Below are 17,641 nucleotides of genomic sequence, written 5' to 3'. Positions count from 1 at the left end.
GTCAGCTCTCATTTATGTCTATAATCCATTTCACTTCACATTAAAAAAACCCAACACCCAAACAAACCAAGCCACCAAAAAAACCCCCACAGAAACCCCAAAACCATCAACCAAACAAACCCCAGGCCCTCCCAAAATCCCAGAAAACCCCACAGATATTATTCACTTTCTTGAGAAGTCTCCTTGGCATGTACAGCCAACAATGCTGCAAACAAAATACATCTCTTCCAGGTTCACAGATCAGAAGAATGTTTTACAGAATTCCAGGCATGAGATCTTATCACGCCCTGGACATCTGCAACATTCAATTTTCATCTCTTTCATATGTTCTGCAAATTTCCTGTGCACATTTTTTTCAGAAAGCAGTTCAGACTGGTTCCCATCTTTTTACCAGATCACCAGCTGAGGGGATAAAAAACCACATATTCCTTTTCCTGAGAAAAACCATCTTCCAATTGGCCTGACTGGCGGTGAGGAACAAGTCCACTCATATAATCTCCACATCTAATCCAATTTATTACTTCTCATCCCTTGCCAGAAAAGCAAGCAATTTATTACTTGCTTTTATTATTTTCTCTGGCACAGAAGCAGCAGATAACTGTCCCATCCTACTGCTATATAACCTGTCAGCTCAACAAGACACCCTAAACCATTTGCTTTGAGTTGTAGAACTTGTCAACATATTCCAAAGACATAATCAAGTATCTTTCACTCCAGCTGTACAGAAAAGGGGGAATCCTAAGGCAGGAGAGTGATGACAGTGTAGGAAGATGAAGAGCTAACATTAGACTGTGGAAACCTAAAGGGAAGCAACCACAAGAAAATTCCTACAGTAATCTTGGCACACACCATGAAGGAAAGAGAATAATTTTGTCTAATGTTCTGGAAGCAGTTGGCAATTGGTCCTCCAACTTCAAGTTGTTCAAATCACATTTCTCATGGGTCCTTATAAACAGTAGGACCTGCAAGCAGAACTAAACACTGTCCAGCTTTTAGTGTGCAGGTTACTGTGTCCTACCAACAGCAGCAGCTGAATTCCTGTAATTCTCAAAATCCAGTCTCTGAACTCTAGGAAAGAATCTTTACAGGGCCCTATGCAAGATTTTGGCTAAAGAATGTAGGAGAATGCTTAGGGGTAAAAGATTTCTATGTAGTCCACTCTACCTGTGCAGCCAAAACAGGCCAGAGGCCTCTTGGCAAAAGCCCTGCACGTTTGGATAGCGAAAATTTTTCCCAGCTGAATGCTTTGTAAAAACACTCTCCTTAGACAAAAAAATGGGAGGCTTACACAGCACAGAAGTTTCTGACAAATTTAATCAAGCAAAACCAATCCAACTTATAATAGCTCCCCTTAATTTTTAAGGACCAACTTTTTAAAATGTATATTTTTATATATATATACACACACACAAAATTGCATATTCAGAGATCTAGAGATTCAAGCAGGAATGTTATTTAAACAATAAGAAATTGATGCTCCTTTGCTCCTCTCCACTTCTTCCACCTTGTAAATCACACAAAGAAGGGCCTGGTTTCTCAGTAAAGTCTCTGAAAGGAAATTTTCTGTCCCTTTCATTCTGTGTAAAATTTACCACATGTATAAAAGTAGACTGTGTCACAATATTTGCATTTTTCATACTGACCCCATCACAGTGGACTCCTGTCCAAAAACCCTAGAAATACTTAACTCTTACAGCTCAGAAATACAGAAAAAAGCAAATTTGTTTTCTTACCTCTAAATTGTAGAGCACTCTGAACGTGGACATGCCTGGAGCAAAAGATCTGAAAAGACTTTCTAGTATTGAACTGGCACTGGGCTGATGTTGGTGTTTTGAAGACAAGGATGGGGATTTTGAGGACTGAGAACTGGATTCTGAAAGCAGTGTTTTCTAGGAGGAAAAAGCCACAGAAGAAATATTTTGAGACTCCTCTGTTTTGCTGTCATTGGGAAACCATTTCCTACAACTCCTGTAATAACCCTCTCACCTCTGGCTGCTTGGAAGTAAGTCAATAATAAACATTGACCTAATATGAATATTATTTTGCTGTAGTTTCAAACCCTCTGTTTATGATAATCTGACAGGGAATTTAAGGAACCTGGTAGTAAAATCCTCTTTGTGTAGTTCACCATGATCAATTATTTAATCCATACCTTCCTTCCCAGGGAATCAAGCTGATCAAGAGCCTCCTGAATAGCTGGGTCAGTGGGAATCAGGAGCAGGAGTTTCCTCACTCGCAGCGTTATCCTGAAAAGAAATCCCAAGTTACATGCATAAAACAAGGGCTCAGCCACACTGGCCTGGTGCCTGCACACAGTGGAATGTTCAAACTGGGCACTGGGAGCAATTCTTTAATATTTAGTAACCATTTAATCTGCTTACCTTGGCTCCTCCAGGTTGGCAAGCTGGTAAAGCATATCAAACACATTGCACACGAGAGCCATGACGACTCCAGGGAGGGATTTCTCCTGAGAATTGAGCAGAAATACAAAGGTCTTTTTCTCACTTCTCTGGTACATGTAAATTTAACAAAGCTCTTCACTGAAGCAAATGGTCCAGATGCCAGCCTGACCCACAGAAATCCCAGCCACTTTCTAGGCTGAGATAACATTTACATAATTTCATTTCCCTTTTAACAGTCTATTTTTGAAGTCAGCTGTTATGAAAAGCAAAATACAAAGTAGATCAAGAGCGCTCTGAACATGCCAGTTGATGCTTCTTAGTTTACTTTACTTTCACTTTTACTGCAGCTTTTTAGTAGTGAAAATGTGGAAATCTGTACCCTCAACAAATACACAGTCTCAAAATTAAACCAGATGGGTCCTATTTGTTTAAAAGTCCCTGCAGAGATGAATAAACACCAAGCAGGCTACCATAGGTGACAGGGTACAGATTATAAAATCCAACCTGCATGCTCAAGGCAGTTGTGTATTCAGATAATTTGTTTCAATTGCAGTTTGAAAGCAAAACCAGATTACCAAAGATTGGAAGATGTTACTGGAGCTCCTACTCTCTTCCCCATCTATCCCTGCTTCAGGAAAAATCTGAGGAAAGGCTTCAGGTCATATTGTACCTGTTCCATTGCATAGGATGAACTAAATACACTGCTGCTGTTGCTGGAGCTGGTTGAGGAATCTGCAGAGCTCCCTGATGGAGTCCCACTGCCTGATGTTTTTACTGTAAGGATTTGTTCATCAGAGAAGCCCAGCTGATGGAGTAGTTTCTGATCTTTGTTTACTGTTAGCTGCAAGAAAATATTTATTGTTTAGTTCTGGGAAAGACACAATTTCATAAAGAATGGGACTTATTTGCAGTTAACATACCAGGCTGTCATTGGCAAATATCTGTATATTTTCCACAGGTGAATTCAACATCTTTGCTATCTTCCACCTGACACTTCCTACAGTTTCATTGCTATGAGCCTGTGAAATTAAACAACACTGGTTCAGTAAGTCTGCTCGAGCAGTAAATGCCAAGAAAAATTAAAATCTTCTGAAAGAGTCTTCCTGCAGAGGGTGGTAAAAGTATTTTTTGTAAGAGTGTCAGGATAGGACAGGACAGAAATGCTCCAACACCCACAGTGAGCAAAAAACTTATCTTTCCCGTCCTGGAATTTAATGATCAAAATACATTTGGTCCACAGGACACTTCCATATACATATTTTTAACATTTTCAAGAAGAGTTTTCAAGCTGACTGGAATCTTTATAACCATGTTACTCTATTCAGTCCAGGCATAAAACCCACCAAGAGTGGCTACATAACCAACAGTCCATGGCACACATAAGCTGGGCACACCTACCTCTATGGTGAAGGTATCTTTGGTAGACTCATATGTAACATTAAGGGTTAAAAGATGTCCATGGAAAGAGGCACCATGAGGTAGAATAGTTCTGGGAACAGAGTAAAGGTCCTACAGGAAGAGAAGGATGACAGTAAACATCACTCTTGAAAACAAAGCCATTTCTGTGATGGTGGGTAACTAGGATTGCACGTTTAAATAACTTTTACTGGTTTTTAATAAAATTGGAAGTTGTGTTCTTAGCCTTGCCTAGTAGGAGATGAAACATCTTACCTCTATTGTTATCACATAACGCTCTGCCAACAGCAGCAGTCTCTCAATTATTACAAGTTTAGTTGACCTAAAGATAAACATTGAAAACAAGAGTAACTTGTCTCGCAGATTCATTTCCAACGCCCACGGGTAACTACCCTGAATTGTCTGGTTTTAAAGGCACCTCCTTAAACTTGGAGTTAATTCAGCAGAAATGAACTAGGAAAAGAGGCTCATGTTGTACTGCTTGAGATGCTGCCAGCTTCAGAGGAAGATTAATGTTTCTAATGGTCCCACCCTATGCTCCTATATTTAAGTTACACATATTCAGGTATGACTAAATTAAGCTTGAGGTGGAAAAAACAACCTTTTCTCTCCTAATTTAAGAAGAACCACACCCACTGCCTCAGAAATATTACATGATTAATAGGCTGGTAATAACCTGTAGGGATTTTTGTTTTGTTTCGGTTGTTTGGTTTTGATTTCTGGGGGGCTGGAGGCAGGGTGTTTTTTTTTGGTTTTGACCCGTTGTTTTGGGGTTTTTTAATATCTATTTGGCTTTGGTTTTCTTTGTTTCCTTGTTGTTTCATTTTTAAACACAGTTTTTTCAAAAATCTCTGGAACGCCTATTGCATAGCAATTGGAATATTCAGTTGAGGAACCATCAGAATGTACAACTACCAATTACTGAGATTTTTAATTAGCACTCGAAATCTTGTGGGAAGCAGCTGGGAGCAAATGTCTATTTCCTTCTTTATTCCTTGAGAGGCTGGCCTACCTGTAAGGAGACTGAACTGATGTTGCCACCGTAGGCATGGCAGTTGCTGTGAGCATTTTTGTAGCTCTGGTGACAGCGTGTGTTAATGTTGGACCGCCGAGCGCGGAGCTGGCTGCCTACAACACAGACCAGAGCAAGAGACAGTCAGGATGGCCTGGAAAGCTCAGAGGACAAAAAATATTTGTGGAAAGAATATTTTTCTTTAAATGGAATTATCATAGACAAGTGTTTTTATTCTAAGAAATATAACCAGAAAGATGTAGGCACGAGAATAATTAAAATTTGTCCTTTACCTCTAATCGTGTGTAGCAATCAGCAATGAATTTCTTGTGCAGGGAAACTGAATCCTAAAGATAAAATGTACAAATTAATTAGAACTTACATTAAAATCAGAGGAGTTACTCATAAACTGACAGAACCTAACAAAACACATAGCTGAACATGCAAAGTATCAAGACTTTATGAATGTCATAGGACATTTATGTACAAATATATGCCTACCTTTTTCAATCTGGGAGTTAGATTAATATAGCTGTAATTTATTATCAGTTGAATAGCTTCATTGGCAATTTCTTCATCTGGTGACTCCATTGCAATCTTCCAAATGAAATCCATTCCTATTAATTCCAGTTTTTCTACGCTCTACACAAGGAAGAACAACCGTAAAACATGACTGGATTTCTTACAAAAGAACCACAGGGACAAAAGTGTTGGAAAAGCATCTTTTGATTAAAACTTAAAAATTTTCTTTTCCAACATGCTGCCAAACTTTGGTACTGTGCAAAGTTAAACCAACTGCTGCACATTTGTGTATTTATACAAGAAAAAAAAATGTTTACTGATGGATAAACAAATTCCAAAGAACAATCTCAGTCAAGCCAACTGAAAAATTAAAAAATTTAAAAGCGTGGAAAAATTTAATCTAGAATGGAATTAGTTTCAAAGAAGTCAACATGGTAACTAACCACACAATAAACCATCACAAAACCTGCTATGATACTTGGCAAAAAATTCTGCATTTGAAGTAAGTTCTCTGTGATAAAGATCTAAAATGCCTACAGAAAACTACTTAACATATAACCATTAATTTAACAAAACCACTGAAGGATCAGAGTTAAAAATTACAGTAGGTTAGAATTTAAATATGATAAGTCTAACTCCCATGCAAACAAGAAAAATAAAAAATAATTTTAAAAAAGACTTTCACTGTTGGGAGAAGAAAAAAATTGCACACTAGAATCCATTACTATTTTCAAAAAATAGTTCAGCCCTTCCTCCTGCAAAGTTTTACAAGCTACAAACCAGCTTCCAGCTTTCAATTGCTGAATTTTAACTGCTGGAATTGTCAAAATTTTAGCTTCAGAATTTAACAATATTAATGCAACAAGGACATTCTGGTCCTTAATACAAACATGACCATGTCAAACAGTTGCTACCCAATCCTTGTCTCACCTCCTCCTGTCCCTAAGAGGACACAGGTAGGACACAGGAACAAACTTGCCAGAACAAACTCACCAGCTGAGTTCCTTGCCTCTTCAGCCGATGGTCACACAGGTTCACATTTTCAAAAAACGTTTTAAATAAACTAAAACCTGAAAATGAAGAAAGGTGCAGATTTTTTATGCTGGTCAGGCTTAGTTTCTCTGTTTAAAAAGCAGTTATCAAATACAGGAGATGAACTTTTCCATCTAAAAGCTCAAAATGATAGATCCCTTTATTGCATTGATTTGTACAGCTGGTTAGATGTTTGATTTGAAGGCTTAGGAAGTAAATTTCTGGTATATATTGCAACTTCAAATCTGTTCACCAAATCCATTTTCTTACCATTCATAGTAATTTCATATGATTCCAGTTTAAGAATTTTCTCTTTGAAGAGCTGCTGCTGCACATCACTCTCCAGATCGTGCTGCCCTTTTGTAAACCACTCAAAGCACATCTGTGAATGAAAGGCAGACATAAGTTTTACCCCATTGTCACATCAAATATTTTAGTTTTATACAGCAAACTATGTCAGATACCACAGTAACTCATCTTGCAGAAGTTTTATCTACAGCAAGAGGTTCAGAATCTCATCTCATGGCAACCTCACACGTTATAGAGGCTGCATTGCAGCTTTAGGGTACCTCATAGTCATTTTTCACTTAAATAATGAATGTATCCTTGTGTCTGCACCAACCTCCAGATACCCCTTTTCAAAGCAGCATCTTCAACTAATCTCCCAGCCATTGTCCCTCTTCCAGTAAAATTTTGTTAAATGTTAACAAAAAAAATTAAATGTTTGTCAATGTTAAAAGAGCATCCTGGCCATAAGTGAACTCCTAACAGTGGTTGCTGTAGCCTACACAAAGCATAAACTGCATGACCAGTATGTGTTTGTTACTTACACTCCACATGTCTCAACAAACACACATGCTGCTCATGATCCATTAAAATTCCTTCTGCAACCACAGAAACCAACTTTTCAAGTTTTTCTTACCTCTCGGTCCAACTCACAAACATCTTGGCCAGTTACAAGGCATTCCCAGATCTCCCTGGCACGATTCCAGCCCAAATAAAGGGTGGCTTCTTGCAGAAAAAATGCCAAAAATTTTAGATGTGCCTCCAAATACTGAGAAAGAGGAAACAAAAACTCAAGCTTAAGACTTTTGTCTCTGAAACAAGTACTCTGAACATTCTTTTTTTTTTCAAATTTAGTTGTCAAACAACAGTACACTTTGAAAAGCCTAGAAACAGAAACTATTTGTGAGATTTATTTCTATTTTAAACATACTTTGTGGCTATCTTTCTAAAAACAAACACTGAAGTCTCCTTGGATTTGCTCTTACTTTGCTGCTGGTGGTGACACTATTTGACACTAAATCAAAACTAGCGTGGAAAAAATAATTATCAAAGGATTAGTAACAAACTGCTATTTGTATGTGTGCCTTCTATGTGCTACTTAGCAAATCTGTTGCATGTACTAAGAGCTTCACAACACACTCAAGGGTATCACCTCTACCAGGAACTAAAGCTGGTGAAGAAGCTGGAAGCTGCACAGCCTTGGCAACAACAGATCCTAGGATGGGGAGATGTACTTTTCACCAGGTAAAGATTTTGCTGAGGAATTTTGTAATTTTGTGTCATGTTTACATAGCTTTATTCTATATAATAACAAGGGTACAACAAGCTTTCATATATAACTAGTAGAACTATAAATAATTATTCACCAGTGAATTTCAAAAATGAAACAAGAAGGTAAAGAAATGCGGTACCTCCCGGTAAGTGTATCGTCCATCCACCAGTGTTGCTCCCACCAGCCCTCCTGGGCCTGCCACAGATGCAGCCAAACGGTGACAGGATATCAAGCTTCCTGTCACCAACTTCACTATTTCAAAGTTTTTCTTTAAATCTTGAATAATGCTCTTGTCAATAAAAGAAAAGAGCGAAAAGATGGTTTTAAAACGATAGTTAAACAGGGATGTGCATACAGCAATTTGCTCTTCTACAGACACACATCTCTTACCAGAAGGAGTCATGTACCCCCACTCAGAGTCAGCTGTTCTCTTTCCAAGCACCCAACCCCCCTAATGTTGGTGTTTTCAGCTTGTGCTGAAATACAAGTGCTGCAGATTGCAAAGTCCCACACCTCCACACAGCCACTCTACCGCACACATGATTGCTGGTAGTTTAGTCTGTTTTCCAAGAGTCAATGTCAATTCAATTACAAAGCAGTTGGTCTAAACATTAGCCATTGTTCATTTCTTAACACGAACATGCCTGTTAATTATTCTACAAAAAGCTGAGAATAAAACAAATTAGTCCTGACACAGCAAACAGATTTATACATACACAAACACACACTCACAAAGGGACAGCACAGCACCTCTACTCCAACAGCTTGTTTATGCTACATCACTAAACTACTTTTAAAATTGTTTATTAGCTGATTTATTTTTTATTTCCTAAATTCAAACTTCCATGTTTAGCTGAGCTACACAGACACAACAAAAGTTTCAACAACCTTGCAAGCATATAGCCTTACCTTGTCTTGTTTTTGGTAAGTCTGCTTAATAAACGAACGCGTGATTTCGTGGAGCTGACGCAGGGCTGGCACCACCCACACAAACTGAGGATTATTGTGCTGGGACGACTGGCAGCAGGAAAGGTAAAAACAATTACACATCTGGTACATGCTCAACAACAGATTAACCTTCCTCTCAGACTCCTGGAAGCCTAATGATATCTGTTAAGGCTGCTGTTTCAAAAGAACAGCTACCACCTCTGCTGGCTTCAGATACTTGTTCCTGCTCTCTTTTCAAACACACTCTAAGTGCCCTTCTTCACTTTGTACAAGAAGTCCCTTGATACACACATATGCCATTTTGCTAACCCTTTTATTAAGCCCAAAGTGCCAGCTCCTTGCTAGAGAACATGCAAATTAAGTAGCCAAAAAGAGCTCAGTTGCACCAGGGAGAGATGACAACCACCACCTTCCTCAATTATGGGAGATTAAACAGGTCTAAAAGGGCACAAAAGGGCAAATCCAGTCAAATGATGTTACTTACTGCTAAAGGAAGAGCAATAGAAGAAAGCACTTCAAATACTACTGAGGCTTAAGAGACAAGAAATTTCTGATTGGTGCTGCAAGCAGCTCCCAGATAGGAAGCAAAGGATACTTAAGCTGCATTTTGAAAGAGATCCTACAAAGAATAGCCCTCCTACCTCATTTTTAGAACTGCTCATCACTTTTCTGGGAGGCTTCATTTTCTGTAAAGTTTGACCACACAGACCAGCACTGAGGTTGCTTGTTCAGAGAAGTGATGTCTGGTTTAAACACTGACAACACCCAAATACCACCTACACACTCAGAGAGGCTGAAGGAACCTAACCATAACAGAGCTCTCCACTGAAGACTCCCTCACAAATTTTAGAAAGCTGCCTTGACATTACATTCCCTCCTAGTTTATGTCTTCATTTCCCTAATGAAGGGAAATAAGAACACCATGTATTTTAGAAGTCTGCTGTATGCTTACCCCAATCCCTTCTAGTTTACAATCACAGCTTTTGTTAATGCTTCCCACTGCAGCACCTATGTAAAAGCCCTTGCCAGAATATAATTAAAAGGAATGAGATAAAGGAAGTATAAGAGAAAATTAAAAAAAAAAAACCTACAACTTTCACGGATATTGAGAACCTAAGATTTAAAATTCATATTCATGAACACACACAGAAGTGTGATCAATATCAAGAACCAACATACAATACCTCCTAAATATCAAAAATACTCTACAGATGCTGTAACACAGACAAAACCTAATTTTTCATTAAAGAAATGAACAAAAAAAACCAAAACAAAACAAGCCTTTTTCTTTATTTACAGCATATTTCAGACTGAAAAAAGAAGACAAGAGCATTCCTGCAGGCCTCAAGAAAAACTGCCTACTATGTGAACAGTGCAGGAAAGAATATATGCAGTCTTTTAAGCCATGCACATCTCTGCTGCTGCCAGGAAAGAGTACAGGCAGCTTTGGGAATGGCTTCTTTATGTTACAGGAAAAGAGTTAAGTATTTTACTAAAATACAAAACTACTACAATTGAAATATTGATTTGCATTTTGAGACTTAATGGTCATGCCAGAACACATGCTTTACTCAAAATAAACTAATCTAGGCTTTCACATGAAAGGGACAGTTAAAATACTGACATACCTTTACAGTGGTTCCATTTGCAAATTCTAACCTTGGGCCCATCCTGGCAGTTTCCCATAAACTGATCACTCCTTGGGCTGAAAATTTGCTTAAAACAAAGGCAAGAGACTTACTATGAGTCTCAAGATCAACAAAGTGGCTCACACAAAGCCTACCCCTCTCGAGGACTCCCCAAGGTAAGAACTTACAGATGGGACACACAATTTGTGCATCTTGAAAGAAAAGGGCAACATCGAGGCTAGATAAGATTTCATTTTGGAAAAGACAAAATAATAAACCAACCCTCTTGATATCCTCTATGCACTTGATGATGTAGCTCCTTTTGATTGCCTCTTTCACTGCATAAGCATCACTGAGGATTGTCAGGTGTTCCTCCAAGGCCTGCTGGATAAGACTACACGGTAACGTTGGAAGATGAGCCAGCTCCCAAAGTACCTCCAGAACCTGCAGGAAGAAGGGCAAGGATAGTCAGGACCTAGGAAGTACAGAGCCTAGCAACTCTACATTTAATAAATTAAAAATCCAAAGGAAAACCATCCCCTTGCCTTGCCAGTGGTTGTTTCCACTCGTGCTTCTCGGCCAATGCGCCCAATGAGGCTCAGCAGCTTCTGCCTCACTCGGTCACTCTCTGTCTCCCAGCTCTGCACAGCAAAGAAATCAATGTTAGAGCATCTTATCAGGTTGTTACATCTCAAGTGTACACAAAAATATAATGCACAATTGATTTACTGCAGGAAAATCAAAATACAAACAAGTATGTTTCCACCGTAAGTATTTCCTTATTTCTGTTGCTGGGAGTTACAGCACTAATTTTCTCAACTCTTTTTCAAATACCATTAGGGATTAAATATAATAATAAAATCTCACTTTAAGTCCCTTAGGACTGGCTATCTAATGTACTTAAAATCCAAGTCAATTAGCAAAACAGTAGCAGATTAGGCTTCTGGGTTAACATAAAAGTTAAGTGGTTTTTAATAGCAAATTTTACATTGATATAGAAAATACAAATGTATTCAAGCCATTGCCTTTCAGTAGGCTGGCTACACAAGCACATCTCATCAATCCTCTTCCTAAGGAATGTAAATTCATGTGAAAACTTACCTTTTGGATTAGAACAAATAAATGATTGAGCTGGTCAGAGCTAAACTTCACAGCAGCTGCAGCAATAATGGTGTGTATGTTCTCAATCACAGTGGAGGATTGTCCCGACTGAAAAGGAGGAAAACACAAGAAGGTAGGTCTTCAACCCAAACAAGCCAGAGAAAAACCTTCATGTAAGCATTATCCTAGCATTATTCACAGTAGTAGCAGCTTTTGACATGGTAGAAACACAAGTTCAGAGTAAACTGTCTGTGCTCCTCATTTCCCTGGCTGAGAAGTCTTTGGAATTAATTCTGAAGCAGGAAACTACTTGTCTGCCATCATTACAGCAGCTTTAAGCTGCTGCAGTGGCAGCAGTACAAACATCACCTTTTCTATTGCTTGGTGAGGTTCACGTGTGAGGTGTTGAATCTTTGAAACTCTTCCAGGCTTTACTCAAAAATGAGCAATACAAAATCTCCTCCCACATGCATGGGAGCACCATGGTAACAACAGCCAGAGAGGGGGAGGAAGTATTGCTTTTTATTAAAGAATAAAAGTGAGGGAGCTAGAATCACATTTCAACTTTGTTAAGCATTAAAGACTTGCTACCATGCCACACAAACTGCAGACCTGACAGTGTTCAATGAGTTTAGTCTAAAATATCAACATTTGCACAGAGAAGAAAACCATTTCCTGCAGTGGAAGATTAGTTTCTTGTCAAAGTTTCCATGTGTCACTTACATAAACACTCAAACCACCTTCCCCACACAGTAATAAATTGAATATCTTTAAAGTGAAGGCCAAAAGATGACTTTTCAGTCAATTATATGCCTGTACAGGAAGGTAAATAAGAATGGAGCCCACTCTCTTTAAAATCACACTCTGACTTTAAATCCATACCTCCAGCCACAAACACTAATATCTTAGTTTGGTCTAGACAAATATTCCTGTCACCTGTTTCAGGCTGACAACCTCTTATGCCCAGTCAAATACTTTTGCAGTCCCTTAACACTTGTTGCAAAGAACTGAACTTCATCACAGGATTCAGCAGCTGTGATACAAGAAATTGCCACAACAATTGATTTTACATGGTAAAGGAAGAAGTGGAAGGAAGTCTTTGCATTAATTATACTGCTAAAATCTTAACACCTCCACATTGCAATAGAGATGTACAGATTATTTTAAAAAATCCCTTCATTTGAATGTTTGTTTGTAAGACAGTCTAAAAGCACCTGCCTAGTCTTGATTGCTTACCTGAATTCTCCAAATTTTAGTGAGCTCATCTAAAGATAATTTGCTGCCCAGCAGTTCAATAATTCCCTTTATACGATCACAGTATTGTGCTTGGTCTATATTACCTGTGAAACAAAGAAAGACAACTCAATGAATGCATTTCAAACAATATTAAATACATTAATTTTATATAAAAGAACTAATTATTTTAAAAGACAGAACAAAGCTATCTTCATTTGGAAGGTCTTTCTGTACTGTTACAGACAAGTATCAGTACAAAGAAAAAGAACAAGGCTGTTTCCATTTTTATTTTCTTTTGCTTCATACATCTGATAGTACTCCTACAGAATGTTACTACTTGAGGAGAAAAACACCTCTTTTCTCTCTTTTTTAGAGGCTAACAATATACAAACTTTGAGTAAAAAACCCCAAGGACAGCAGAAGACATCTGCACAGATGTCAAACAGAGGACTAGATGATAGTTACAGAATTTGCAGGATTTTGCTTAATTTTGGAGACAACAAAAAGCTTGAGCTCTTTGGTTAATAGTGCTCATTAAAGTGTATTGAAAGGGAGAGATGAGATTTTTAAATTTAAGTCGTTTAAAGCATGTGCCAAAAGGCTTTGTGAGAGTTCTTACCTTCCAGAGCAATTGACAGGACTGAATTCTCCACGAGCCAATTCAGCAGTCGGTCTGTGTCTATTGCATTCTTCACTGACTTGGACACAGTGCTGTCTTCTATTAATTTTGTCACCTAAAAATTGCAAAATGTAAGATTTTAACAAAAAATTCCCACCTGCATCACACACAGAGAGAATGAAATCTATTAAAAAAAGCTCATGATGAAGCTTAAGTGTGAATCCTGCAATATTTTGAGTACAGAAGGTGTTTGGGATTTTTTGGGTTGATTGTTTTTTGCAGGGTGTTGGCTTTTTAAGTTGTCATTTTTGCTTTTTAGTAAGTTGTTTAAAGGCAAATTCCTAACCAGAAACACCATGTCACCAGTCTCTCATGCAGCAGAATCTTAGTCTGACATAGAAAAGCTGGCCTGTACTGCCAGGTATCTTTCTACAGATATGCCAGAAGTAGGTTATCTCAGGCTTCTGCTTGTTACACTCAAATCAGTGTCCTACTTTTTATCCAACACTGAACTGATACAGGCTCCTCACTCGAGGGAGAAAAAGCACATTTCTGCTAAAATCTTCAAAAGCTGCACTTCTACAAATTCACCACGGATACACAGCATTTATGATTAAGAACCAAACATCAATGAGGTTTAACATCTCAATATTCTCATAAATAGAGAAGGAAAAAAGCAGCAAAGATGGACTCTGAAACACTACAGTGTCTACATACAACTGTAATAAAAAATACAATATAAAACACTACAATTACGTAGTGCAATGCCCTGATATGAGTGGACTGAGACATCAATATAGATTTTAAGTCCCATTTGGTTTTTTTTCTGTTTCCTCTAAGTGAAACAAGAAAAATGGGATATACCTCAGGATGCTCAGTATTATCCCTGAGTGAATATTCAATGAATAACATAGACCACTGCTTATAAATCAATCTAAAATTGCATTTCTTACAATAGTTCACTTCTCAAACTGTGTCTAACTGGGAAGCCTTGCAGTGGCTACTAATGCTATAAACAACTCCTGCTACATTAACTTGTTTTGGTGTTTATTTTGAACCGAGCTTTTGCTAAGGCAACACAACTTGCAAGGAGATATTGCACCACCTCTTTTCTTAAGGCTGTGGTTTCAGTGGTTTATTAAAAACCCGTCCTATCCAAACCCACGCTCACGTGCACACACAGAGCCAGACAAAAAGCCAACCTACCTCTTTGAGGGAATTCATTTTTGCACTGAAGTGGGGGGATTTCAACATGCGCAGCAGAATGTCCAGCCGCAAGTCATCGACCGCCGTGACCAGGTCAGGCTGGAAGCGCATACACAGCAGTTTGATCCCAGACAGGAGCTCAGGGATACTCACCAGCCTCTGTTTGAAACAAAACAACAAAAAAGGGACAAACAGAGGCATTGGTATTTTTGCTATTCTGCTATGGATGTCAGTGACTCACAAAGAGTAGGTTTAGTGACCAAACAGACTGGTTAATCAAAACACTGTACCTGGTACATATGAAAGTATTGCTTGTACAGTAGAAATTTTAAGATAATGAAACCTTTGGTTAAAGTTTCAGATTTGGTAAATTGCTCTCCTTTGGTTCAACAGTCTACGAATACTTTCTTGTTTAAAATTAACAATTTATAACTAAGCAAAAAGTCAATACAATTTAATAGAACTGAATGCCAAATTCAGGGTAATGCAGGAAGTAGCCACAAGTTACACAGACACTTTACTACCAAATTCTCAGAAGCAAATAGCTATTGCAACAGCAACATAAATTTAGCAGACTGCAAGACAGTAAATATCTTTGAGTCAGAGAAGTGAGCATTCAGCATGCTGCACAAGGGGACCAACAAAACCAAAAATCTGATAGCAACAGCAGAAAAATATTTAAGAAAGGGTCATAAACCAGATATTTACTGAAAAGGGTATTGAATGGAAGTGGATAAATGCATTTTCATTATGTCATTCAGTCAGAATTCAGAACAAGCTGTATTCCTGCCAGTGAGAAGAAAGCTATTGTTCTAATTTACACTGACAGCATTTCCAAGACACGCAGGAAGTTCTTCCTAAATATTTAATATGTAAAACATTACCTTGTCTTTCAAGTCCTTCTCTTCTACATTCTGTACATATTTAATCATTTTATGAATGACTGGATCCAGCATGGGCTAAAGAACGTGAGAAAAGGCATGACAATCATTTTAATGCTTCCTGAAATCAACTGTATTACTCAAAAGACGTGACTGCAGCAAAAGGAAATACTTAGCTGAAAGCTCACCACTACCTTAGAGATAAAGCAACACCTACAACAAAGATAAAGCTATCCTGGTAGCTATGCCCAGGAAAATAAAAAACAATTAGAGTAAGAACCCATTTCAGACCACTGTAATGCAGGTTGGCAAAAACAGACAGAACAATTGACCTCTAAAAACACATCAGTTATTAGGTGCATGTATCTCTCTTACTCCCAGGGGCTTCTAAACTACATCCTCTTCAAATAAAGTCTTTCAGTCACTTAAGTCAACAGTTCTTGGTGGTGAGGGCAGGAGTGAAGCCTGGGGTATGTTTGCACATACAAAGAGATCCTGGTGAATTTTTTTCCTGTACCACAATTTTTGCAGTGTAAACTCTCCTATCCATGTCCTTCATCTCAGCCAGAAAGTTAAACTGAAAGCAAAATTCATCCTTCAGGCTGGATTCTTTCCCCACATGGCTTCTACTGCTGCAGCTTACTAATAGCAGCGGTAAAGTTTCTCACTGCTGCAGATGTAGATACATGACTACAGATAATTGCTTGGAAAATGAATCTGAACATTGTCTGAGCCCTTTACTCATCACCTCAGCGTGCTCAAAATGGTTCTTGTACTTTCTGCAACGTGAGGTTTGAAGGCTTTTCAAATTAGTCACCAGTTTCACACCAACACAGTTGGAAATTAATTTTCAGTCCTCTTAACAAGTCATAACAAAGACATTTTACCTGTACTACAGAAGAGTTAAGATACTCTGCACAAACTCCAAATGGTTGAACTAACGCAGAGATTGCCTGAAAGAAAGACAGCAAGTATTTAGGTGCACATTTAAGGAATCTTTCCATAGTAATCTATATATTAAAAGGCAAATGAAGATGAACAAGTATCATTTATATTATGTATTCCCAGTCCCTTGCTATGATTGTTTTTGGTGTGCAAGTCCTTTACAACAACACATGGTTTAAGAAAGATTTACTCTATGGCACGCAGTAGAGTATGTGCTATGTTTTATATATGGCATACAGTATGTGTTATATATTTTTGTCTGAAATAAAAAAATGCCTTCCCAGTTTTCACTAATCTTGGTCCTCTCATCACTCTGTTCAGTGTTCTCTGACAGATCCTGTTTCAGTCACAGAAATAAACAGACGGAAAGGAACATATCACATTTTGCTTGCTCTCTACAGCAATCAAAAGTGTGAATGCAAAATTTAAGGTTAAAGCCATATGGCAAATTTCTTTCCCAAAGCAATACGTGGGAGGAAGCTTTTGTAAATGTGTCATATACATGTCAAGATCTCTTCAATGCATGATTTTAAAGTGGTATCTATCGTCAAGAAATTAAATGTATAAAAGCATTTGTTTGCCAATAAATAATATCAAAATCAGTTTCTTTTCACACTGGATCAAGAATGGTGGAACTGAGTGTGCAGCAGTGCAATCCAAGGCCCACATTAAGTGATGCTGACCCAGATTTCCTTCCTAAGCAAGCAGTTATTAATCATTAAACAAAGTCAAGTCAAAGTTTCTATTACAGAGCTGGCATGTATATCAAGGTTTTCCTTATTCTTCTGTCAAGCTCACATATGAACCTATCTCAATACAAAGCAGAAAATATCAATACCCCAAGAAAAAAATGTTGAATTCCCTCCAAGTGGCATGTCACTGGAAGCAGACTGATTTTATACTGGGAGACAAGGTTCCAGATGACAGTTTTCCTTTAGCCTCCTCATCTCCAAAGCTTGCAAGAATTGGAAGTCTCCTGAATATAGGTTAGGATCACCAAAAATAGCTTAGCTCTGCTGAACCAGTCAGTTTTAAGACATTGCTCTTGAAAAGTTGTTTAGGATTAGACATTGTCTGTCTTCCTAAGGATTTTTTTCCTTAACAGTGATTTCTACAATAAATGACAGAAGTCAAT

At 38.1% G+C, this 17,641-nt stretch overlaps 1 protein-coding gene across 1 annotated transcript in view; it reads right to left on the bottom strand.

The window, feature by feature from the left end:
- Positions 1-17,641, bottom strand: part of USP24 (ubiquitin specific peptidase 24) — a 59,795-nt gene that overhangs the window by 24,367 nt on the left and 17,787 nt on the right. Inside the window, 23 exon segments of the mRNA XM_030953060.1 lie at positions 1,734-1,889; positions 2,153-2,246; positions 2,382-2,467; positions 3,073-3,243; positions 3,323-3,421; positions 3,801-3,911; positions 4,074-4,140; positions 4,831-4,946; positions 5,124-5,177; positions 5,332-5,472; positions 6,346-6,422; positions 6,655-6,766; positions 7,307-7,438; positions 8,082-8,231; positions 8,852-8,959; positions 10,801-10,962; positions 11,064-11,159; positions 11,620-11,727; positions 12,856-12,959; positions 13,475-13,589; positions 14,681-14,839; positions 15,565-15,639; positions 16,449-16,514. Coding sequence (XP_030808920.1) covers positions 1,734-1,889; positions 2,153-2,246; positions 2,382-2,467; positions 3,073-3,243; positions 3,323-3,421; positions 3,801-3,911; positions 4,074-4,140; positions 4,831-4,946; positions 5,124-5,177; positions 5,332-5,472; positions 6,346-6,422; positions 6,655-6,766; positions 7,307-7,438; positions 8,082-8,231; positions 8,852-8,959; positions 10,801-10,962; positions 11,064-11,159; positions 11,620-11,727; positions 12,856-12,959; positions 13,475-13,589; positions 14,681-14,839; positions 15,565-15,639; positions 16,449-16,514 — 2,559 coding nt within the window.

Source organism: Camarhynchus parvulus, chromosome 8, assembly GCF_901933205.1.
Source record: "Camarhynchus parvulus chromosome 8, STF_HiC, whole genome shotgun sequence".
Lineage (NCBI taxonomy): Eukaryota > Metazoa > Chordata > Aves > Passeriformes > Thraupidae > Camarhynchus > Camarhynchus parvulus.
This window is presented reverse-complemented; position numbering and strand designations above follow the sequence as displayed.